Source organism: Lonchura striata, chromosome 6 (assembly GCF_046129695.1).
Source record: "Lonchura striata isolate bLonStr1 chromosome 6, bLonStr1.mat, whole genome shotgun sequence".
NCBI lineage: Eukaryota > Metazoa > Chordata > Aves > Passeriformes > Estrildidae > Lonchura > Lonchura striata.
Genome location: NC_134608.1, coordinates 47,819,022 through 47,845,286, shown reverse-complemented (window position 1 = coordinate 47,845,286; position 26,265 = coordinate 47,819,022). Strand labels below are relative to the sequence as shown.

Below are 26,265 nucleotides of genomic sequence, written 5' to 3'. Positions count from 1 at the left end.
TCTTATCAGAGGCAACAGCACATCAGAGGCTCTGCTGCCTGAGAGTCAGCACTGGGGGTGGAGGATAAGCAGATAAAAATAATCTTTACATGAAAGGGGCTAATCAATCACTGAAACAACTTATCAGTGCTTGTGGGGGACCCTTCACCTCTTACAATAGCTGAATAACGATGATATATGGGGTTTTTTAAAATGTAAAATACATATGTATAAGTGAGTTTAGTGACATTTTCTGCCTTGTTCCAAACAAAAAGCCAGACTGTGACCAATGATGATTTCTGGCCTCACAAAAATGACTCTATGCATAATTTATAGTGTTCTAATGAATATTTGAAGTATACTATTAATTTTCTCTTGAAATATGTGTACTGTTATATCTGGATCCTTCTTTTGATGCACAAATAGATTTAATGACAAGTTGATTCCTCATAGCTAGTGGTCTTCATTTATTCTGGCATAAACCAAGTAGTATTTTTCAAAGTTTTCCACAATCTTACAAAACGAAGGATGGAAAGCTGAAGGGAAATCTTGAAGTCCAGAACTGCTAAAGAATTGAGCACCCAATGTGAAAAAAAAAAGGTATTCTTAATATTAGCAGAGTCGAGCATGACCAAACATGAATTGCAGAAAGATCAGAATTTATGTAAATTAGCAGACTTTGACTATGAACCCAAAATGCATGGAGCAGTCTGGAGTATTTTCCTGAGGAAGCATTCACCATGTTTCAGGCCCATTTGGGTCTCTTGCTTCTTTCCATACACCTGCTTATTGCTCCCAGGTGTGGCAGTCATTGGAAAGAGCTGTTTTTAAAGATAATAGGATGTATTTTGCTAGGATGTATCTTTGTGTAGGTTACTAGTGATTTCCAGGAGGCAGCTGACCAGGATTGCCCAGAGTAGTAGGATCTGGGTTTTTTGCCTTTTGTTGAGTGCAGCTGCTGCTTTCCACATGCCTCAGCAAATGTGGGATTGGAACCAGGCTCCACTTTGGAGGAGACTGACACAGGAAGGAAGGCTGTCTGCAGTGCCATTACACCCTGCAAAAGGAGCAGGAGGGCCAAAGGCATCAAATTTTGGGACTGGACAAGATGCTCAGTCAGGAGCACAAATTATTCATGGCCTTGGCTCTGCTGTATTTGTAGTCAAGGAACTTTATAGACACCTTATTCATGGTTAAGTGTGTTGTCTTGTTAGTGACAGCCTTATGTCATATCCCAAAGTCAAAGGCATTTATCAGGAGCTTTGTAAATTAAATTGCTACTTTATGTTAAACTTTTTTCCAGTGGCTGTGAATTCCTTGGAGATGATTTACTTTATTAACAAGGGGACTGTGTGCTCTGCCAGAAGCCAAGAAGAAATAGGTTATGATTTCTGGAGGATAGGATTTCAAAAGCCCTTGCAGCTGCTAAGGTAGAGTTCAAACTTTTTCTGCAAGTGCTGTGCTTGCCAGGTTGGCCCTTGGCCTAGGAATGTCAAACATCAGTTCTCACACACTCACTTTATGCCTTGTGGTTTCCTGGGGTGTTCACAGAGGGAACACACCACTCTGTGCTCAGACACTGGTCCCAGTAAAGGTCCAAATATGTAAATTTAGGCCTACTGTAAGCTTTTCGTAAGAACTCTTATCAACTCACCAAACTGAACTCTCAAGTGCTAGAAACATGAATTATTCTATTTAAATTATTTTCAATTACTTCAGTATTTAAGCCAAGCATAGATAAAGCAAGTAATGTAGTTAAGTAAATTCAGAGGAATGGAGTTGTTATTTTTAATTTGGGCAGCTGAGCCCTTCTTTTCTATCAAACAAAACACAATCCTTTCTTTAGTTGTTTCTGGACATGCCTAGAAACACTAATATTTTTGTAGCTTGATTTTTAGCTTCTTTTCACCTCGTATTCCCTCTGCTGTGAGGAACAATGTACCCTTAGCCATGGCATTTAAACATGCAAGCCTCTTCTTTGGCCTCACACTAGAAATATTCTTTTTAGATAATATTTGTCAGTGTCATAGTTTACTTGACAAAGTAAAAACTCATTGTGGTAGAATGTAATCTTGACCCTGGTGTGACAGTGTGTGCTCCATGGCCCTGTGCAGAGTCTGTGGTGGGAAGCAAGGACAGCTGGCCCCAGTTCACAGCAATTCTGAGATTGCAACTGAGATATTGGCCACTGACAGAAGAGAGGATCCTGCCAAGGAGGTTTTATCACTGTTTGTTCTCAGTACTTGCCCAGTACTTGCCCAGAATTGAAGGGCTGGCTCTGGAGCACGTAGGATAGGGAAGAGGGAAAAACTCTACCATGACTCCCTTTGGGAAGTCCTTTGTGTCTTCTGAGATTACTGTTTAAAGACTGAATTTTGCTGCATCTGTAAGTCAACAGTGGGGCAATAATTAATTTATTTCTATTTTTTCAGAGTGTTACAGGAAAAGTCAGTTTTATCTCCTTGATGTGATTGATTTTAGGATGTTGAAGAAGCCATTGGCATAAGAAGGCTGATTTCCCAGTGAAATACAAAGTCAGGTCTTTCTCAGCTGGCTGTGCAGCAACATGCCAGGCAGTGTTGTCTAGTGCCTTGCTGGTAGAAAAAGGCACTCAAACCAGTTTCTGCATGCTCACTTTTTGAGGACTTGCTTTAAATCCCTTCAGTTATACAAGATCTTCTTGTAGAGATGTGAAATCTGGTGAGCCTTTGCATGAAAGCCTTATTATCCAGGATAGTATTGTCTCTTTTAGTGAGATTTTTTGCAGACCAAATTAAATCTTTGGAGGAAGTTCAGCTCTCTTTCTGATAGCACTACATTAAGGATCAGTGATTTTATACTTGAATATAAAAACCACAACATTCTCAAAATGTTTGGCATTAATGGTAATGTGCTTCCATTGAAGTCAATCACAAAATTATCTTCATTTTAATGAAAATAATTCTACAATGCCATCTGAGAAAAGCCTTTCAGGCAAATGTTTAAGTCTACAGAAGTTATTTTACCTTGTCAGACTATCTGAGAGACTGTTTTACGTAACTTTAGTTTGACTTCTTGTTGGTGGGATTCTTCTAATAGTCACTGAGAGTGAGCATTTCCAGGGAACAAATCATTGTAACCACCAGTGATGCCCTTTTAAAAACAAGATTAACTACTCTGTGGTTTGGGCTGCTGTGCCTTAACTGGGGTTTTTACACTACTGACTATATGACTATAGATACCTGCAGTCCACTCCAACTCTTTGTTCTTTACCAATACCCTTAGATGCTGATAAAAAGGGCTCAGCTTAGTCTGTCTCTGTCAAAATGTGTGTAGATAAAGTTGCAGCTCATAGGAGAGGTGAATTTAATTTAAAACACCTCAGATTAGCCATTGTTTAAAAGCCCTCACCTTGATCACTGCCAATTTTCTAAGCAATGAATGCAAATAATTCTCTCATTTCTGCTTAACTTTTCCTTAAACATTGCCTTTGCTATTCAGAAGTTTTTCTTTTCACTGATTTTGTTTGTTTGCTTTCTCCTCTGTACTCCCAGGAAGCTGTAAGCTCTTGCAGGGCAGTGCTGGTTTAAAGCTTAGTGAAATCAGGTCTCAGCTATTAATCTCAAAGACCTTTATTGCAATGTTGTGACTCTCCCTAGTGCTAGCAGGAGTCACACCTCAGGTCTTATATATTATTGAAAACACTGGAGCAGATTTAGTCTTTCAAGACATATTGTACTTCCTTAATTTCTTGGATGATTTCCCTCTCTGAAAAATGTGCTAATTTCTGTGCATATAAACACTTGCTGTGGAGAGCAGCAGAAAGAAGCAATTTCCTGTAGTTATTTTGTCAGGGCCATAAGTGAATTAATCTTGTTCAGAAAAAAAAAAAATGAAAATCAGCAAAACACTTTGAAAAAATGTCTTGATTTTGCAAATAATTCAGGGAAGAGTGGGATAAAAAGTCTTATCACAATATATCTCAAATATTCTTGACCAATATATCCTTTCTTATCAGACATTATTAAGTTACATGTAGACCTGAGTAATTTTATCTTGCCAGGGACACATTTTTTAGTCTTCCTTTTTTATTCATCTACTCTGTATGGGAAACACATTCTGCTTTGCAGAAATCTAAGGCTATGTAGAGTTAGCAAGATTGTTCTGCAGAGGGTACTTTGAGTGCCAGAGAAGCCCTAGAGCCATGGAGAATGATTCCTGTGTGTCCTGCTTCCCAGCTGGGCTGGCAGAAAAGCTGTCTTGATGGTATATATTGCACTGCAAGACAACCATCTTCTGGCTAAATCACAGCTCAGTATGGTGTAACCCTGCTGAAATGGCCAACATGACTCAGAAACCCTCAAGCTTTGTCCTGGAATGGCTTCCACAAACAGGAAGCCAACCCTCAAAGAACCACACTGATGTGCACACACCCACTGCTAATTTGGGCACAGTAAGTATCATCCTGACTCATCTGTTGGCTTTCTCTGCCACTCTTTCTGGAGGATGAGGATTGCAGGTTTTATGGATGGTGTTTCTAACAGGCAAATCAAATGCTACAAACATGCAGAAAAAGTCACATCCCCTTCTCACTACCATAGTTTCTACATCATCCTGACTGAAAAGAAAAAATTATAGTTCTGGAAATATATCTAGAGGTAGGTTCCAAGGGGAAGAATATTTAAATTTATTTTTATTCTCGTAATTAGATGCCTGAGAAGGGACAAAAATCTCTCTGTGAGATTATAAAGTGCTTACCAGTTAATGAAATTGAATAAAAATCAGGAATGTTAAGTGATGACGTTACATTCTCCATTAATTTGCTTTGCACTCATTCATTGTGAACCTCTTAAAAGAGCTGGTGATTGAAAAGACATATGTCTTGAAAGCATAAGGATTTATTCTGGAAAAGCATCTATTGTTAACAGTCCCATGTGAAAACCATCTAATTGTATCATTGGTAGCACTGGGGTCTCATTTATCTTTTTGTAATTCCAGGGTTTAGTTACATTAGTTTCTATTTGTACTGGCCAATCTCATTCAAGCTGGAGAAATGTTTCCTCTCTAAAAGGCTCTTTCAGGGCAAAAAGGGCTATAGGAAAAATGAGAGAGCTCTGTACTCTGGAGAAATATCTATCTCAGTTCTAAGGCTGGCACGAATCTTACAAATCTCCCAAATCCTCCCTTTAAGCCTTCCCAGCAGGTCCTGACTCTGAATGCTTCCAGGTGTGGGCTCCTCATCCAGGGCTTTGCTTCACTGCACAAGGCATCTCTAGAAGATGTGCCTAGAAAAAAAGGCAGAAGAATTAATGTACAAAAGTAGCACTTTCCCCGTTTGTTGGCTTGTGGTTTTTAATCTCACCCCCAAAATCTTCTGGAAGTCAGGTGGGGAAATCTCCAAACAGGAGGCAGCCAAAATCTCTGTAAAGAAGGTGGCTTAACATAAACTGTGATGGTGACCATGCTGAGCTGATGTCCAAAAGAAATGTGTAGCAAAGATGAGAAAGGCACACAGTTTGCAGACAGAAGGCAGCATCTTAAACACAAAGTATGTTCTTTTTTATATCCATCCTCTGGTGCACTGCAGGCTTCAGAGAGCAAAGTTTTGCCCAGGCTTTGTGCTAGGCATTTCTGGAGTGTCTCTGATGGTTTGTCTTCTATTTTTTATTTTATTTCTCTATTTTTATTTTGTTTTTCTTTGTACTGGACTAGACAGGATTCAGAAAAGGTTTTGCTTATTTTAACCCCCCTTTTGGGATGAGGAAACAGGCCAGCAGCAGGCAGTTTTCCCAAACATTTATTGAAAACTTTCAGCTTCAACAGCTCCACATGTGTCAATGCTGAACAATAAGTGCCAAACTAATTTTTTGCAGGTGGATAAATGAGGTGTCTGAGTGTTTGCACATGTGCCCCATTTATTTCAACTGGCACTGTAACATATTAGCTCGAGCCATAGGCCTGTGCCCCATGAAAGAAAGTGAGGTGGAATAAATCACTGCAAAGCACTGATGCTCCTGAGGTAGATTTTTTCCCAGCTAGCTGGAGATCAAGTATTGCTAGAGCAGACTTCATGTAGCAGGGCAGAACAAACCTGTCCAAGGCTCTGCGTATCTATTTACTCAGAGATTATTTCAAAGATTTTACTATGTGAAGGCTTACAGCTCCTGGGAAAGGTAAGCTTTCCATCTGTACTCCTAAAGTCCCAGTGCAATGCCATACCTATCATAATTTTTCTTCCCTAAAATGAGGGGTGGGACAAAACTAAGGGAAATATTTCTCCTATTTCAGTGGTGTTTTGGAGTGGTTTAGTCATGCATTATTAATGGTAGCCAATTAACCAAATGGTTGCACACACTGAGTTTCATCAAGGTTTAATGACAAATGCCATGGACTAATCACCATCTTGTTTCTGTAAATTGTTAACAGTTATGCACAGCACCCAAACTCACAAAGGTGTGTGCATCCTCCCTGCCTACCCAAGGTGGATCCTCCCATCCACAGCATCTCCTCAATTCTTTACCTCTCCCAGGGCTGTTTTAGTTCCACACTCCTAATCCTGCACTTTGGTCCCAGGCCCTGCTGCAGGTGCCTGTGGAAGGTGCAGGCAGCAGTGGGAAATAGGGGCTTGCTGCTCTGGGATGTGTGTTTGTGCTGGGCTGATTAGCACCAAGCAGCTCCATGGTGTTCAGTCTAGAACAGAGAGAGAATAAAAAGAAGGCACTCCCCAGAACCCAGTTTGACTCAGGAGATGAGAAAGTGCATGCAAGGAGATTTGAAGAGACTGTGGTCAATGTGGATCATCAGCCAGATGTGGGAAACTGGCATTGCTTTTAAAATAATATAGGCCTGAGGTGCTCACATTAGCCTTCCTTCCTTCTTCCCTGAATGATGTCAAGGGTAAGGAAACTTTTATTTAGCTTTTCAAAAAGAGGTAGATCCTGACTACATGAAAGGTTTTGGAGTTTGAGGGTTTTTTTCCCCTGTAGAAAATTCCAAGAGGATTTTCTGTGTTGGAAAATCACAAATTGACTGAAGAATGGCACTGGGAAAAAAAGGTGAAGATATGTAGCACTGGGCTACCAAGAAACTTTCTGGTTTGCTGATTCTGTAAGTATCCCAGTAGAAACTAGCTCTGAAGCAAGCTGTTCATCTTTTTATAATTTTGTCTTATAGGGAAATTTAAACACTGCTTGATTATCAATTCTGATATCCATTATGTTGGAATGAATTAGTGTGCTATTTTGTGAAGTAGATACAACTAGTGAGATTGAATTCCTCTTTTATTTTTTAATGGGCGTTTCTTAGATGTCACTCCAGTTCTTGCAACTTGAAAAAGAATGTAAAATAATTTGGTGTGTTACTGAAATGAGCAATGTTAAGGCATAACCCACCCCATAATGGGTTGCTGTCTTATGTCAGCTTCACTTAAATGAGAGTGAAACAACTACTTTGCTGAATTGAAGTATTTATTATTTAGGCATGCAACAGCCACTCTGTTACAGTAGTAACAGTCTGAGAATCCCAGGTCATCCTGGCAATTACTAGCTGCTTCATTTATTTGTGGAAGCAATTTGTATAATTCATTAAGTATCTTTAAAGGTAACACAAGAAGTGTGCTGCATTTTAGCTTTTTGCCCAAGAATTTTGACTGTATTTTGGGCTCTGACCCTTGCAGAGTCATTTTTTGCTGATGGAAACAGAGTAGGAAATGGGTGAAAAGACAAATTCTCTTTGTCATAGTATAGCACAGTGTAATTTCTTGGTAAAAGATAACACCATTTGTTCTAACAGCTCACTGGCAGTAGCAATTTACCTTCTACTATATTCTAGTAGATACTCTACTAGTATCTGATTTTGACCTCTTATGCATCTTTTACACTACTGTAGTTTTAAGATTCTTAAGAGCATTTTGATTTAGGCACAAATGCAGCAGTGTGATTAAATCAGGATGAAGCATCTACTTAAAGCTAATTATGTACTTATATATGCTGCTGAAGATGACTTTCCTACTGATTTATGCAAGGGAAAAATTGAGTCCAAAAATGCATATGAAATAAGACAGGTATCTATTTCTTTTGAGATACCATATTCTTTCTCCTCTTTTTTTCCATATCTCTGTATAAAAAAAATTTTTTTTTTTTTCATTTTTAAAGACTCAATAATGGTGCTATGTGCAGCTATGCTGATGTCCCCAGATTCATGCCAGTAAGTCAAATCTCCATATGCTTTCTATCTTTCTTTAGCAGTCTCACTAGGCCTGCAGTATCTGTTGAAGCTGTTTTGCTGCTTGAACAGATACTGTTAAGAGCAGAAGTTCTAGAAGTTTTAGTACTTCTGGTTAGCTTTTTGTTGTTGTTCTGCCTTCTGGAAAGATTGATGTTGACAGAAACTATTAAGTTTTAAATTTTTAGTTTCCTTCAACTTAGTGATGATGGGACACTCACTGCTGTTGCAGAGCCTGTGCAGGATGTACCAAGCTGCCAGAACTCAGGGAACTCTGCTCACCCCTTTAGGAGAGCAGCCTGGCTCTCTGCTTCAAAGCTGTGGAGTAACAAGGCAAGGCCAAAGCTTCTGGGCTTTCACAGCACACTCTGATATTGGAGCACTTTTCCCCTTTCTACTGGTCCAATGTTTTCCAAAGCCCAGTGTGGGCAGCCTGTGAGTCCCCAGGGAGCATCTGTTCAGCATGGCTAACTGGTACCATCTGTTGTATAAGGTGGGAAGTCTTTCCATGTGGCAGGTTAACTTACAGTCCCTCACAATCTACAGCTATGGAGAAAACAAAGATAATCTGTGCTCAAGGAGAAGCTTAGTGACCAGATTGCTGCAGTCAGGACAATTAATCTATTCCTTAGTTCAAAGTTTATTAAAAACATGCTGCTTTTTATCACTGATGAGCAGTGATAGTCAATCACAAATATTAACCCAAACCCCATAATAGGCCCTCTGGCACACTGCTCTATACATTGTGCCAAGTGTAGTTATAATTCTACCCTGGTTCTTTGCTGCCATGCCCTTGAGCTACTCATTAATATTTGTGCAAAGAGTGCCTAAAACATAGACATGCCTAAAATGTGAGCACAGCAGAGCACGTGTCGATAGCCAAATTATGGGCACCAGTGGCACATGGTTCTCTGAGGCCTGAGTGAGGATAGGCAGCTCAGCTTGCCTTTACCTGGGCCAACATTTTGCCTTCCCAGGGCTGACACATCCCTGCAAGTGGGGCAGAGGGGCACATGGCATTCTGGGCAGCCTGTGCAGGGCACACAAGAGAGAAGATGCTCCCCTGGGGACTGAAGTGTTTCCTTCCTGCATGCCTAGCAAGGCAGCAAACAGAGGATCCCTTCTGAGCCATATGCAAAAAGAAGGCATACCCTGGTTTTGAGAGTGGAGATAGCAAAGTACAGGACTGGAAGGTCTGAAGCTGGAATGTGGTGGGCTGTGAAGGTGCTCCCCAGACCTCCCTCTGGAGCACTGACCCATAGCTGCCAGTGAATCAGTGCTTCCAGAAGAATAAAGCAGGATGCAGCCTATGGCAAAAATTGCAAGTAAAAGAGCTGTAAAAGGAAAACGTGCAGAGTTCTTGAGGCCAGCTGAGAGCAATTTTTAAAAAAGGTCAAATGTAAATAAATCATAATGTTTAGCCTTGGAAACATTGTGCTCTCACAAGCTGCTTTCATTTGTGTATTTAGAGAAACAACGCAGTGTGTTGGGGCCTCAGTTTGGGTCCGGCTGCCTCAATATCATGAGTGAACAGTAATCATAAGATTCTGTCTCTTTAAAGTAGAAAAGCCACAAAATCTTCTTGCTGAGCCTTCTTGTTATCACAGAGGTTTACAATTTATGTGGTATTTGTCTTAAAACCCTGAAAAAAGGAGTGACAGCAAATTTTGTTCAGATGTGCAGATAAGCTCTAATATATGGGAAAAGCTCTCTGTGAGCTCCAATATATAGATTTGCCTAAGGAAAAAAAATCCAGACTTATGCTATAATATCTATTTGGGAATTTATAAGAGGGGGATAATACTCTAGTTTGAAAGGAAAGTAGGGGAGTTTTGAAGGTAATGTTTTCTCCACTGTCCAAACCAAGAACCACAGCAAGAGGACAATTCCCAGAACTGGTCCCATCAATTTAGCAAGACCTCATCTGCTTAGGAGCAAGCATTAATTGGTGCTGATTGTAGCAATTTACTTATCTAGTGGTGAAAACAGATACACAACTCTGCCCTTTGGAATTAGACATTTGGATCTCCAGGCCAGGAAAGAAGCACATGGAGATGTGGACTCCTCCTGAGCCAGAACACAGAAATGGAGACAACTCTCTCCTTTATCTTCAGCTTCGTGGCAGTGTTCATAGGAGCACTTAACCCTGAGGCAAAGAGGTCAGCCTTTGGCTCCTGCAGAGAAGAAATGAAGGGATCCAATAGCACAGCAATCCTTTAGTCTTCTTTTCTTTTTAAGCCATGCATGATTCATGGGTTACATTAGAATCCCTCCAGCAGAAGGCCATGGATCATTAATGCAGAAGTCCATAGGATATGTGACTTCTTTCTGCTTTTGTTACAAATCACATTGTCTACCTTGCACATAGCAAACTTTACCTCAGCACTCCCCATTTACAAGTAAATTCTCTGTGCTCCAACGTGTCATGTTAGACGCACCTCCTGTACAAGGAAACCACCTCCTGTACAAAGAAACCCTTCCACTTCAGGAAAATGTGCACTGATGAAAGCAGTCAGTGTCCAGGAAGAGTTACACAGAGCAGCTTAACTTACACCTGGAGCAGGTCACACTAATGTAATTGCTGACCTTCTTTGGGCACAGAGCACAGCATCCATGTCCTGTCAGCTGCCCTGGGTGGAGAGGATGCCCTTCTGGCTTCCTTTTTGTTCAGGTCAGACAAAAGGATGTTTTGTGCTGAACCTGAAGACAGATTTTAAATATTTTTTTTTCATTCACTGTGTGTTCTCTTTGTGAAACAGTAGCTGCAAAACACATTAAGAACTGTTGTCTAAGATGTCTGATTGGATAGTAAAAAGCTAAATATTAATAAATAGGCTGGAGCAGACAGGAAATACCTGTCTGAAAAAGTACCAGATGGGTCATCAGTGGAGCACAGCGTGATCAAAGGTACATTTATTTGCAATAGACTATGCACAGAGGAAAATGAGATGTTTCTACTTGTCTGAGTGGAGGTAAATTTGCACAGTAACACTGAATTCTGGAGTTGTATGTGTGTGAGTGCTCAAGATCAGACTTCTTTGCTAAATGTGCTCATTTTCTCAGCTAATCTTCAGACTGCTCATTGAGCTAATACCCTGCCTAGCAAAGCCTACTTGTCTTCCCAGCACATTCCCCTGGGAGTGGATAAAACTGTGACTTTCCCTCTGCAGCTGATGTGCCCCTGTCCTTTATGACTGGGGTTGCATGGCAGTGGGAATTGCAGTCCAGCCTTTATAGTGCTGCCAGAGTGAAATACAAGAGTTGTGCCCTGGAGTCCCACCACAGATGCATCTAAAACCTAAGATAACATCACTGTCACTAAAAGTAAGATATTTCAATATAAACTTCCACCTTCATTCTTGCTGCTCTTATAGGGAGCATCCAGCTGTTCAAGTGTGATTTTTTTTCTCCTCAGTTAGCAATTTCAGGAAATCAAAATATGTGTTGGGGGAAGTGAAATCTTACAGATTTGTGGCCATCTGGGACTCATCTCCTGCTCAGTCTCCAAAGAGATGTGCTTTTCAGGACCAGGCAGCTGTATTTGCATAGAGTTTTTGGTGGGCTCACCACCTCTCAACAACTAGCTTCCAAAAGTCTCACTTGACTCCTACTTACAGGTAAAAAGAGCTGCAGAACAACTAAGATTGATTTGGTCTATTTTTGTCCCAGAAGGTGTCACTGAAGAGCCAGGAAAGGTGGAGGTTTAGTAAGTTTTAACTGGGCTTTTGACTGCAGCCTCAGGAGTGGAGCCTGGAGGTTGGAAGCAATTTGGAGTCCCAAATTCCTGTGCCTGCTGTGGACTGAAGATTTGGAGAATTTTGCATCACAGAATGAATACCCTGAAACTTGCAATGCTGTGTTATTTCTCAGCTAAATCATCCCACATCCTGTAACAAAACGAAATCATTCTTGGGAGCGGTGGTGGGAGTTTGGAGGTGTTTTTTTATAACATATGTTTAAAGAATTGTGTTCATCTTCTTTCTCTCTGCTCTATATTTGTTGTGTCAATGTTACATTATAAATAACACATAATTTAAAATAATATAATTTAAGATAATTTTAATGTCTAGATCTTTAGGCCTTTTCTTAAGAACGGGAGGAAGAGCTGGGATTTCCAATTGCTTTGCTATGATTTATTATGCATTATCGGTAGACATGGAAGTAGCACAGATCTGGCCATGGTGTAAGAGGCCTCAAGCAGCTTGTACTGTGAATTCCACAAAGAACAAGTTACACACAGCAAGCTGGGTCTCCTCTCCATTTGGAAAATGTAGTTTGAGTTACTGTTTTAAGTCTTTTCTCCAGTGTTAAGCATTTTAGGAGACTTGATCTGATCTATAAAGCAGATTTATGAACGCAACTCGCCTCCAAGATGAATATTTGAAAGAAATTCATCATTGATGTGGCCAGAGTAGAAAACCCTCTCAAAAAGGATATTGAATGCTCTGCTTTTAGCCAGTCTCTTAACTACTGCAGACTGGGCTGTGATTTGATCTGATGTGGGGGGTAAGATTACCCTACAGCAGTCTACTGCTGGTTGTTGGTTCCTTCCCCAGAAACATCTGCTACTGTCTGAAGTAAGTCCATTATCCAGTCCAGGGTAATGGACTGGATTATTGCATCCATGTTCCCATTCGTGGGCTTAAAAAAAGTAATTGGAGGGTCTTAAAAAAAGAAAGAAGGAAAAAAAAAAAAGGGGCGGGGGGAAAGGGTGGGTTAGGTGATGTTGAGCTCTATAGCTGGTAGATTTCTAGCCAGTTCTCTGCTCTTCAGAGTACTGATATTGCAGATCTCCTCCTTCCCCTAGTTTCCAATAGCATGTTCTCAGCTGAATTAGTTTGTCTATAGATTAATACAGCACAGCTCTTTGACATATTGTAGCTCTTGGAGGTGAAAGAACAAAGGAGGGAGAATACATATTTCCCTGACCAGATGAACTACACCAGATGAACTACAAAGTGGCTGCAAGTACTTTTAATGGCAGAAATACCATAAGCTCATAGGAATGTATAAGAAAAACTTATTTTGTTTCAATAAGAGGAAAATGAGCTGAAACCCCCACATTTTTAACAACATAATAGAGTGTACACAGTGACATTCTGCTAAAAAGTTTGGTGTCACACTGAGAGAGTAGAGCAGAGGAGACTTGCAGGTTTCAGTGCTGGAATTTTGCCATTTAATCTTTCCTCTGGCAGATCAGCACAGACATTGCATAGCCTCTGTGCATTGTTATCCACAGAAATAAAACCTATAGGAATTTGTTCAGCCGTACTCCCCACTTTACTGATTCATTTTTTATTTCAGCTTCTAATCTGCTAAGGATTTCAGCCTTTAGCTCAGGGTTATCAGGATGGCATTGTGAGTGGATAACATCTGTTTCAGCTTTCATCCATCTAGAACACAAGCATTAATCACTAGAAATGGAGTGTGAAATGGAAAGAAAAGTTAAATGCACATTTGATTCCGAATGCTCTTGGAGGAAATGTCTTTCAGGACCTGACCAGAGGGAGAACTTCACTGCACTATAACTGGGTTTGCCAGTGCATCTTACATGAAAAGCTGGTCATTATCTGATAGAAATTCTGCTCATTTCAGTTTATTTTAAAGGCTCAAACCTTGTCCTGTCTAATTTAAAAGAAATGTTTCAAACAACTAATCCCAAAACAGTGCATCTGTTCAGCTTAATTTGGTTGTGCTCATCAATAATGATTCTCTTTTCATCTTTTCTGTGCCCCAGCTCATATCTGGAGCCCCGAGCTGTTGCAGCCTCATGCTGCAAATGGATAGCTGTGGCCATGCTTTCTGGGGGTGCTGAGGAATACATAACAAGGACTAGGAACAATGTGGGACCAAGACACACTAAGCTGACTCAATAGGCCTTTTCCATGCTGAGTTTGCAGATTTTCACAGATGCTGTAAGGAAATTTGTTGATTTTCTACTGGTCTGGCATGTGTCATGGGAGCTAGACTCTTACATTTTAACTCTAAGAAAATTATCAGCCCTGCCTTGATGGCAGCAATTAAGCACGAGATGCTGTGATCAGAGTTAATTTGGGTTGTTGCTGAGCATGTGTACTTCCCTGGCAGTTGCATGGAAAATGTTTACAGCACAATGGGCTGGATTTGCTCAATTTTTGAGGATTTATGTGTGCAAGGCACTCTGTCTGCATTGGAGATCGTGTTGGGTGGTGTTTCTGGAAAGCTGGAGATGGAAGATGGCTATATTCAGACCTAGCTGAGGATACATGTTTGATATGCATTCCCTTTTGCAGAGGTTATTTCCAGCTTGGCTTCTTACATCACTGTATGCTCAAAAAGCAGGCAGTAATTATCTTCTGAACCTCTCAGAGAAGGCTTCTCCTAGAACTCCTCCAAAACCACAGAATATAATTCATCCACAGTGGTCAATACTACCTACTTCTGTCATTTTAAAACCTCTTTTTCATCAACAGACAGTGAGTTTGTCAAGGCATAATTTCTGTGCAGTGCAATTCAGCAGATTAGATGTCTCCTTTAGCATTCATTTCCCTTGTCATACTTTGTGACAAACTGTTCTCAGCATCTTGATGTCTCAAAGTCCCTGAAGAAAGCCATTGTAGCTCATTAAAAACATCCCAACAAGCCCTTGCCCATCCATCAGGTTAGTGCTATAGCTCTGGAAGCATCCTGTTTCCAGATCCTAAGAAGGATGTCTCTCTGGGGACAAGAGAAAAACCTGTTAATGAAAGTATTATTTATCTAGCATTTCAAAGCTGAGCCCAACCTTAATATTTTCATTAAAATTACTTCATTTGGTGCCCTTCCTCTGACTTCTTTGCAGTTTAACTGTAGGTAGGCTTAAATACATTCATTTTATGCATAGCAGCAGCCGAGTTCATTTTGTATTCTGGGAAGTGTTTCTTCGGGCCCTCTGGTCCTTTGATTTCCCTGTGTGCTTTGTAGAGACATGAAATAGTTAATGTTTACTCATTACAGTCACAATACTTTTCATCTGAGCTGGCATCTTTTCAAGTGAAGGGAATGTCATCCAGCAGAGATCAGTTCAGTCTCTCCTCAAACTTGGTGGGTCAACATGGGATAGTTACAATAGAAAGGGAAAGAGAGAGACTTTGAACCTCTTTAATTAAATCGGCAGTAGTTCCCAGGAGGACACTTTGTGTCTAAAAATCAAGGCCTGTCTTTTTTATTGTAAATTACTGCATATGCTTTAAGCTATTCTGACACCATCCAGTCTTCACCTAAAATCAGAGTGTCCACCCTGGTCTCACATGAATCATCTCATTAGAACAGTATAACCAGGAAAAAACAACTGCACAGACAAGCTCACAGGTATCTATTAATATTCACGTTGTGTTTAGGAAGATCCTTTCCCATTCTAACAGATAAGAATTTGCTTTTACAAGTGAGGTGAGAACACGCCAAGCAGCTGCCAGACATTGAATCCTTTGTGTTTTCTGGAGCTGATGACATTTATCTGTGCTTTGACTAAGAATTGAGAGTCTGCCATTTCCCCAGGTAATCCTTTCCTACCTTTCCATCCCCAGCTTCCCTCTACCAAGAAAACTATTCTTTCTGCTGAAAAAAAAAAAAAAGTAGAGAGGAGAGGGAAAGAGAAATTTTTTGCCTTATGCTTTTTGGGTTATATTATTTAAGGTATGTCTTACTACTCTTATAAAAAAGACATATAAGGACATTTCTTACTTGGTTTTACTTCTGCAAAAGCCTAAACAGAGAATACCATCTCTGACTGATTTGTTTATTATATAAACATAACTTTTCTTCTTTGTAGGTCTTTTTAGATTTGAAGATTTCTTCCATTCTGAAAACTGGTGCTTTTAGAAACTTCTTGTGACTTTTAAAGGGAGGGAAAATCTAATGGACTCAGAGGAAAGCAATAGAAAAGGAGTCAGTGACTATTTTTCTGTACAAGTGCTGAAGTGAAATACTGAACTGAAATAAAATATTGTTGTTTATATCAGAATAGGAGTAACTTCAGTTCTAGACATGGTAGTTAAGACATCAAGAATATAAAATGTATATAATCAAAGTCTGTGAGAAATATTTCATTCTGCACATGAAGAACTGAAGGCATGAAAGCTTGCAAAGAGAAATTCATAATCTGAGGCCAGAACCAGGACCTGGTCTGGAGAAGATATTTTCTTCACCAGATCCTTCCTTCCTTCCTTTGAGTTCTATGTTCTGTACCAGCTCAGAGAACAGACTTCTTGAAACTACTTAGTATTCACCACAGATGACAGCCTTGTAATTTTGTGAAAAGTAACATCTGTTCAGGGAGAAACTGTGTGTACATGTATAAGCAGCTTTCCAAGACATGTATTTCAGAGAAGAGGGAACAATTTTGCTCAAATATCCCTAAAAATTACCTGCCTTTTCAACATAATCCAATGACCCATAACAATCTTCCTGGGGAAAGAAAAAGAATATGTGATGATGTCCAGACCCCCAGCTGACACCAAATGATATTGCTCCTTTACAGATCTACTCCATTATGGTTTTGCTGCCTGATAAGAAGAATCTCCTGTCAGTGGCAAGTGGAATTTTCCAAAACCAATCTATATGCTGGACTTCCCTGTGGCTTTAACCAGCAGAGCTTTGCATCACTGTCACTGCTGATACAGGCATCCTGTGAGCATCCAGAACTCAGCTGAGTTTCATCTGCTTTCACTGGACACTTTGACAGAGCTGTGAGGAACATGAAGTTTTTCTGCAGAAGCACAAGCTGGCTGAGATGCTTGGCACAGCTCTGATGAAAATAGGATACATTTGAAGGTTTTAATATGACGCCACAGCTGTGAAGGTTCATTTGGATTTTGTTCTGCTTAAAAAACCTCTTTTCCCAAGGGTTACTTGAGGTACTTTTGAAAAGCACTATCAAATTAGCTCATCATATTCAAATGTAATTATTTGTTTCACTCAGAGATCAGCTAAAGAGAATATTTTATTCTACCCATTATTCTTCTCTCTTCTTTCTAGCCATTGGGAAACAAGACAAGGATTAATTGCATGTCAGAGTCTCCTGTTCTGGGTAGCAAGAGATCATTGATGATCTTAACTCTGGTTTCATTCCTATATACTTGATGAACATTTCTCCTTTAATTGTACAAACATAAATAATAACACTTTCAACGAACACATTTCATATATTTGTGTATTTTTTTTTTTTTGCAATTTCTTGGTCAATGTAACCACAGGTAGCATTTGTTGTTCAAACCTATGGTATGTTTTTCATTGATTGCCTTTTAAAGGACATCTGCTCTTACAAGTTGGCCTTACTTTTAATGCCTGTATCTTTACCATTAGAGTTCAAAGTGAAAGGCTGCTACATTTAACATACTTCATCTTCAAAACAGTGGCACGAAACCACCATGTGACAATAGGTGATTGAAAAAAGCAACCTTTGGTCTCATGGCAAGGCTTCTACCCAGTGGAGGCCTGGTGGAATGTGGGGCTATGGTGTTTCAGCTGTGGGATCTGCTTCCAGCAATGTCCCACATGGATTAGCTGCTCCACACAACTGTTTTCCCTTGGTGTCAACAGGGACAAATATCCTGACCTTCACAGTCACGTATAATTGAGGGAGCATAACACAGAAGGGCTGAGCAACATGCTCCAAGGCTTGTGCAAACCTAAGGAGCTATTACCAGTAGATAAGATGACATGTTATCCTAAAATCTGTGTCTTTGCATTCAGGATATTTTTTTGCTATCAGTATCTCCTTTGTTTTTTTCAGTCAGCAGCCTCTTTGTTTCTCAGATGTCACCCTCTTTCTTTTTCAGACAGATCAGCAATGTGGTTTTGAGGCAAATATCCAGATCATTTTTATTTAGTGCTCTTTGATTCATAGCCAGAGCAGCCTCAGAGTACATGCACCTGGAATCCCTTTCAGTGAATCAGCATGGGAAGATGCACTCTAGGAGCATTCCTAATTTGCTGCAGTTGTTGATGGATGCTGACTTGATGGAACCAGACTAAAGCTACTCCAAAGCCAGTTCTCTGAAATGCAAATAGTGTGCATGTTGCATCCTCACTACCAATTTCTTTGCCTTACAGATGTGCTCCTGCTTGCTAACGTAGCAGCAGCATGAGAAAGACACACTACAGCAAACCTGCTTTCAATGTATGAAGGGATCAGGAGACACAGTCACTGACTGGGGAACAGTAAAGTTCATCAGGGCTGAAAACAGCTAGTACACACAAAATTTAATTTGCAAAATGATGGAGCAACTACTTACAGTTCTCTGTGGCCACCATCAGGTCACCCATGTGGACGTCATAGTTGCCAAGGTATTATCCCACTATTTCAGGACTCCAGGAGTAGCTAAATCAAGCCATCCTCTGTAAGAGTGCCTTTGTGTTGGGACTGCAACAGCACAGATCTAAGTGACTCTGGGATGAAACCAGGTTTGTGACATAAAAGGGGCAGACAATTTGCTCTGGAACAAACCTTAATGTGTCCCATTCTTTTGGGCTGTAAGTCAGAGCACTGTCTCTATAGTGTTATATCTGTTCTCAGGAAACATTTTTCATCCTGGCTCCAGTATTTTGTGGTTTATTTCTATAATTGTAACTTGTGACTGTAACACTGGACAGGTCTCCCTGTTTGAAGCAAAAGGATGACAAAAATACTGGCATCCCTCTGTGCAGACAAGCCAGATGCCCTTCAGAAGCAGCAAAAAATATTATTGTACTTTTTCTTCCTGATCTCCTTTAAGCCCCTGTGGGAGTTCACTGGAGGCATCAGCAATAACAGAGTCCTTAAAATGAATTGTAACAGCCAAGGAGAGTTTTTGTTTGATCACAAATGGAGCCCAGAAGATGAATTTTGGAGATGAGCAGGAAAGAAGCTGTGAGAAGTTCCATAATTTATTAGTGATGAGCTGGCTACAAGAGTGAGTCAAGAGTCAGGAAAAATAAAAAGGGTCAAGAATGAGAACAAACACATCCTGGGAAGCAGAGGCAAGCTCGGGAATATGATACAGTGTTATTACAAAGCTACTAATAGAGCTGATTTGTGACTCTGTGGCCTGACCTCCAGATCAATAGTATACATCGAGTGTCAGGAGCTAGATTCAATCATCGGTAATTCAAAATGCCTCTCTCTGGAGAGAATGAAGTAGTAAACAAATAGGAATTAAGCTGTGACTTCTGTCTGTCTAGATCCAGATCTATCTATGGACAGAGCATTGATCAGTCAATACATAACTATGTGTGGAGAGACTGGTACTGGTCCATATGAAGATCTGTATGTCTATGTTTATGAGCCTGATAGGAGAGTCTTTTATAGAAACACATGTGTTGGACTGAGTTTGCATGGCCAAGCTTTTTGTACATGGGAGATACAGAGGTGGCTGCTGGGAGAAGTTGTTGGCAGTTTCCTCCCTGTCCAGCAGAGGCAGTCCCTGGCAATTCACAGATGGAAATGTCACTGGCCAAGTCTGGGCCAACTGCAAGTGGTGGTAATGCCTCTGTGATAGAATATTTCAGAAAAAAATCACTTTTTTAGGGAAAAAAAAAGTGATTGCACAGTTGTAATTGTGGCCAGAGTGGAATGAGAACATGGAGAGGAACAGCCCTGCAGGCACCAGGGTCAGTGCAGAAGGAGGGGGAGGAGGTGTTCAGGTGCTGGAGCTCAGATTCCCCTGCAGCCTGTGCTGCAGCCCATGGTGAGGCAGCTGTGCCCCTGCAGGCCATGGAGATCCACAGGGATGTAGAGATCCCACTGCACACCAGAGCAGGTGGATGCCTGAAAGGGGGCTGTGACCCTGTGGAAGGCTCACAGAGAGAGGAGCCCACCTGGAGCAGCCTCTCCATAGTGAAGAAACCCCATGGAAGAATGACCCATGCTGCAGCATGCTGCAGAGAAGACTATTGCCCAGGGGATGGACTCACATTGCAGCTATGCTAGAACTTCATTTGCACACATATTTATATGGTCAGATTGGATGGGACTCCATCAACCTGATGTAGCTGAGGATGTCCCAGCTCATTGCAGGGAGGTTGGACTGGCTGACATTTAAAGATCCCTCCCAACCCAAACCATGCTATGATTCTACTTATGGATATGTTTACATATATAGGAATGCTTTTGTTTTGTCCTTTGAGACTTTGTAACAGCTATCTTGCTCTGTAATTAGCTTGAAACCTGACCAACAACAAGGGCTATTGGAATGTTTTTGAATACCAAATTGGTTTTGTGTCATGTCTTATCAAGGGTTTTGAAATCTAGCCCAGATTTCACTGGACAATTTGTCAGATCCTGGATATCTCGGCTGCTTTCCAGACAGCTGCAGAAGGAACTTTGCTCACCAGATCAGCTCAGCATGTTGGGCTGTTCTCTGAGATGATACTTGCAGTTAGCTACTGGCCAGGCCTCTGGGAGCAAATAAACAGCAGCCAAACTCTTTGATCTCTTTTTCACACCAAAGCCATTCAGCTTAATTTGCTGGCTTAGACATTTGGAGGAACATAAAATATCTCCATGGTGCTTGATGTGAACTGGCTTCAGTTGAACAATAAGAAATCAGGAACTTGGGTAGTCACAACTAAACATCATTTAACTCCAGCTGTAGCAAGACCCACATATGTGGAACAGCTTTACTTCCTAACACAGACCTTAGTTTGGGGTTCCTGAATGAGTCCCCTTGAGATAGAAGTTTACATTGGTGAGGGTGCAGGGTAGGGAAAGTAAGGTCTGCCCTAGAAGTCTTGTTTAATATAAGATACACAAGATCACAAACAATTTCTCTGGAGTGAAGTAGTTGCAATGGCATTGTATTTAGAGTCCTGAAAAGCACCCTGGAAGTTAAGGTTATAGAAAGCAGGGCACCATCCAAGCATCTGATGGACAGAGAAAATAAACCAGGTAGAAGCATTTGGAATCTTTTGTCTTTTTACTGTCAGGTTTTTAAAGCTGCCTATGAAGCCTGTGCTACAAGATCTTGCTGGAGACTTTTTCCTGAAAGCTCAAAATCTTGTTTGCCGGACCACCAAAGCTGTGAGATGCTTGTGAGTGCTTTGGAGGTTTGGCCCACAGGGTGAAATTGCTAGCCAGATAACCTCTTTGCTGTAACCCAAGCCCGAGCATGGACATGTGGAAGCTTTCTGACCACACAGTGTGAGTAAAGAAAGACTTTCAGGTTATTTATTTACTCCATCTTTTAAAGTGCTGTTCCAGGCAGGGCCAACATCGCCAACATCCATCATTCATAGAAATGTCTTCTAAGATGAGCTCAAGGCAGTCCATAGGGTCTACTGCAGATAGGAAACAACAGAGCAGAAAAGGAGATGGAATATCAAGCAGCAAGATCTAAACAAGGTCTTAGAATTGTGTTATCTGCTCAGCTCAGCCAGACTGACAAGAAGGATGGGAGCTGACCTTTGATACTGTACAGTGAATATATTAGCCAGGAGAAAAATTCTTGCTAGCAAATAACTCAGGAAAAACTACCTCTGCTAACAGAGACAGAAAAAAAAACCCAAACAAAAAAACCCCAGTCAGAAACATCATCTCAGCAGGGAACACACTAACAGAAAGGAGCTACCACAGCAAACAGAAGCAGAGTCTGCAGTATCAAAACAGTGTGGCATCCTGCTCCTTTTGATGCTTGCCCACTGCCAGCTGTGAAGCCTTCATGCTGCTGCTTTTATGCTCTGCAATGTGACATGAAGCTCTTTACAAAGTAGATACTCTCTGTACCTCTTACTGGGTCCCAGCTTTCAGCAGTAATCAGTCACTGGAAATTTTCTTCTACCTTTTGCCACAAGAGGACTCCAGTCTCCAGTGGCTCCTGGAGAGATGGTTGTGGTTTTTCTAACTAATTTCTCCAGAGACCTGTTCCAGCAAACTAGCAATTAGGATCCTGGTTTAGCAGCAGCTCTGTTTTTCAAAATGTAAAATGAACAAACATGTTTTTTCCAGAGTTCTAAACAGGCAGACTACTATTTGTTTACAAGAAACTCCTGCTCTATCCAGCTATGGCATTGCATATTTTTGCTAAGGAACAATGCACTGGAAAACACTTGTGGGTAAGAGTGATCTTTTTTCTTATAATTAATTGTATACAGCTGTGTTGAAGCTTATGACTAATGATAAAGACCCATGTTTAATAACATTTTTTTCACTCATTTGTTTTAAGCTTCCTGCTTCTTGTCTCACTATGTGCCATGAGCTTAAGGGCAAGTATCTTACAATGCTAACAACCATTCCTATGATGTCTGATTAATGTGGTTATGGCTCTAGAGCCGTTGTAGTAATTATAATGATAGAAATATGACCCTCTACATTTTCATTTTAATAGAGACCCATAAATATATCTTATGGCTTTTATGGCATTTAACTATCTAGTCATGAACAGGAGCTTGTAGAACTATTGTAACTATGTTGTGAGATGTAGGAAAGCATAAAATGTAAGTCTGCTGCACTCTGCAAAATGAGTATGCATTTACAGTTCACATAGGTGGGGGAAGAGGAGCTCGTTCAGCAGTTGTGAAAGGTGGAGGACATGAAAAGGAAGATGCAGGGCAAAGCACTGCAACGTGCTGCTGACCTTAGAGAACTGAGTGATCTGTCTGTTGCTGCCGCTCACCTGCCTTTACTACATTTCTAGACAATTTACCACAATTTCTAGACAATTACCATTTACCACAATTTCTAGACAATACTGATACTGTGTTGTGTAACATCTCCAAGGGTTGCCATAAAAAGACAGGAGATACTGCTTTTCAGTGTTCTGACTGTTAAGGTCTTTGAGTTGCATTACCTGATTGTAAGGACTGGAGTAACAACAGCTGAAACAGCCTGACTAGACTCTCCCAGCACTAGAATTAAAGCTTATTGTGTTTTGCTGCTTTTGTTACCCTGTTTATGATAGAGTTCACACCAGTTTATAAGCCCTTTTAGGACAGAATTTTGTTTGTGGTAGGAAAGTTTAGTGTTGCAACCACTGGCAAATGCCCAAAGGAAATACCACAGCTGCAGACCCCCTGAAAGGAATGCTGATTTCTTGCAAAGGAGAGCTGAAACCAGAAGGGTCCTCAGCCCCAACTGCAAAGTACATCCATCAAAGAGCTTCTGTCAAAGGGATATGTGACATCTGGGGGACACTGATGAATTAGCTTTAAGCTAGGGAGCTCAGGTGGCATTAGGACACAGCAAAGCCCACCCCAAATGCATGGCTGGGTTATGAGCTCTGTAATCCACATCTACCCACTTAGGGTATTTGCATGGACTGCAGACAGCACATAACCAGCAGATGTGTTTTCTGAATGGCTGTTAACAGAATAGACACTAGAGGGCTGTGGAAATGGTCTTCAAAAATATTAGTGTTTGCTTTGCTTACTCCCCATATTCCTGTGGGTGACTTATTAAGGAGGAGAACAGATCTAAGTCCCAGCTTTGACAGACAGGGAAGTGATGGATTGCTCTAACCCAGAGTCTGAGGACCCATCTGGTGCAAGGTCTGAAGACACAGCAAATTCAAGTTCAGGGCTCCCTGGACCATTAGAAATGCCATGGCTGCACGATGCAAACATCAGTCTGAGGTAAATTTTCTCTCATTTTCTCCAGTTTAGGGACAAGATTTTGACAATTTAACAGCCAAGTATTCTGTTCTGTGTATCACTAATGCCTCATGAACTGTCCTAGAGCACATAGGAAAACCTAAAGTATTATTTTTTATCAGGGTCTCTGTTTTGACAGAAATAATTTTAGATGCTCAGGTTTTTATCAAATTAATGTTGTGTAGCAATGTGGCAGTGAACAGATTAAACCCTAGTAATCATAGAATGATTGCCTGATAAGAAAATAATTTCATAAAAAATCTTTAGCCAAAACACTTTTAGAAGGGTTTTTTAAAATGTTCAAAACAGAAATCCCTGGGAAGTGAACTCTTAAGGCCCACTGAGATTCATGTAGGGTGCTAAAAACTGTAGATGTCTGTACCAAAGTAGCTGAGAAGCCATGGTGGGACAAAGCCAGTCTGGATACAGACTGCTGGACCAATGTCAAGACTGTGCTTTAGTTAAAAAGCCATTTGCACCAGACAAGGTGCTGGCAAACTACCTGGCTGCATTTGAGTGTTCCAGCTCTAAAAGCAGAAGGATGAAGGGAGCGGAGGACACAGAAAGGACCCCAGAAAGGACAGGAGGTGACAGAGAGTGAGAAGGCAGCATGAGGCAGGGTGAGCTGCTTCATGCTCTAAGAGGATGTTGCAACTTGGCAGTGCCCTGAGCCAGGGTGATGAGAGGCCTTGGCATCTCCATGCAGTGCCCTGCCCCATTGCACAGTACAGGCTTGCCCTCAGGGTAAAATTTTGGTGAGGATTAAGTGAAAATCCCGACCAACTTGAAGGCAGCTGGAATCATGACAACTCTCCACACCTTGCAGATGATGGCATAAATCACAACAGATACAGGTGAACTTAGAATCACCTGCCCTATGCAAGTGATTCAGGGGCTTATTTAATGGGTAGAGAAGGGCTGTGGTGACTCCTGAATAGTATGGACAGCTTAGTCTGTGTGGGCTGTTCATGGTTTATGCTGTGTTTATAGTGTTTCTTTCCAGGAAAGAGCAAAAATGGATGGTGATTTCTCCCTCCAGCACCATGCTCTACTAGCTAGGTATAGTATTTTCTCTCTATGTCCCATCGAGCTCACTAGGAGAAAATCAGCTACCTCTACTGGCATTAGGTACGTGGATATCAGTGATGCAGAGTGAAGCCTAGTATGGGCTAGAGGCAGTAAGAGAGAGATTGTGCCCTGTTCCAAGTTGAGCTTGCATCTTGGGATGAATTCAGGATTTTTCATTAAGATCTGGGAGACCTTTTCAAGTAAAGTTGCTGCTTTTTAGTGCTGGAAGCTGGCTTCCTGTGTAGTACAAGGAACATCAGAGCTAGTGATCTTTGTTTTGGTTCAGCCCCTGCACACACTAAAGAGAAAAAGGATCTGGATTTTTCTGTGAAGGGTGGGGTAGTAAAGCATTTCAGGCCCATGATTTAATGCTTCTGGTTTCAGAAGCATGAGTCTGAGCTTCATGCTGTATTTTGCACCAAAGCTTCGGCTGTACATGGGTGATTCAGACTTTAGTGATGCAAGTCAGACTCGTGTTGGTCACATTATCCCCTCATGTGATTTTTGGTTTCAGAAAGTTTGGGTGCCTTTTAACTTTGCTACCCCTCTTCCCATGGAGATGAAGGAGGTGTGAAGTGCTGTTTGGCTTACTGTTCTTGGTCCAGTGCTGAACCCTGGGACCCGCAGAGTGGAGGAGAGAGGAAGCATCAATTAAATGCGTGCGGCTGGGTCATTCTCTGCCGCGATGCTTTACCAGATATTCTGCTGCCTGTAAAGTCATGCCTCCCCCGAAGGGCAGGCAGGCTGAGGCCAGGGATGCGATGATTGGACTGTCCTCCTCGTCTGGAGGAGCTTAGGGGTCCGTGCTTGCCATGGGATTGATTTTTCGCTCTGGATGCACAGGCGAAGCTGGGAGCGTGCCCAGCTGCGTGTCAGGGCTGCATATTGCACGGGCGCCTTTGAGGCACGGCGTCGGCGGAGGCGTGTGGCTGGATGCTGAGACAAAGTGCTCCTGCAGCTGCACGGCTTCAGCGCGCTGATTCCTCCAGGTTGGCTTTTCTCCATTCTCTTGCGCGTGGCGTCAGTGAACCCCAGGGATGGCTTGCTGCTTGCTGGCCGGGGGGTCCGCCTGATTCTTGTTTAAGGGGTTGGTGTGGTTTTGCTTTATTTACTCTGCCTTGGCTTCAGGCTCTCCCTGTGTCGAGAAGAAAGACACAAACTGCGGGGAGTGTGGGGGGGAATAACAAACCGAAGGGAGCCGAGCTCCGGCCGGGAGAGGCCGAGGCGCTCCCCGGGGGCGCTCCCGCAGGGAGCCGAGCACCGCGCCCGCTCCGCGCCAATCCCGCCCGGATTTTGCACGTTTCCTTCCCCCCCCGTTTTTTCTTTTCTCCCCTCTCCTCCGTTTTTATTTTTTCTTCCTCTATTTTTCTTCTCCGTCCCCCCCCCCTCTTCCCTCCCTCTCTCCCTAGCGTGGTTGGATCAGTCTTTTGGTATTTC

The 26,265-nt window shown here is 41.6% G+C and overlaps 1 protein-coding gene and 1 long non-coding RNA gene across 4 annotated transcripts in view; one reads left to right on the top strand and one right to left on the bottom strand.

The window, feature by feature from the left end:
* OSBPL5 (oxysterol binding protein like 5) overlaps nucleotides 1-26,265 on the top strand; it is a 174,434-nt gene that overhangs the window by 12,454 nt on the left and 135,715 nt on the right. The window contains exon 1 of one of the 3 annotated variants that reach the window (XM_021526751.3): nucleotides 23,452-23,742. The exons of 1 other annotated variant lie outside the window; for it this stretch is intronic. In XM_021526751.3, coding sequence (XP_021382426.2) covers nucleotides 23,713-23,742 — 30 coding nt within the window. In that variant the 5' untranslated portion in view covers nucleotides 23,452-23,712. Of the gene's footprint in view, nucleotides 1-23,451; nucleotides 23,743-25,587; nucleotides 25,818-26,265 lie in introns of those variants that run through there. One more of the 3 variants, XM_021526753.3, reaches the window with a different exon arrangement.
* LOC116183755 (uncharacterized) lies at nucleotides 21,330-25,602 on the bottom strand. The gene is made up of 2 exons (XR_004148447.2): nucleotides 25,420-25,602; nucleotides 21,330-21,453 (listed from the first exon to the last, which is right to left on the bottom strand). It is a non-coding gene; the product is annotated as an uncharacterized LOC116183755 (long non-coding RNA).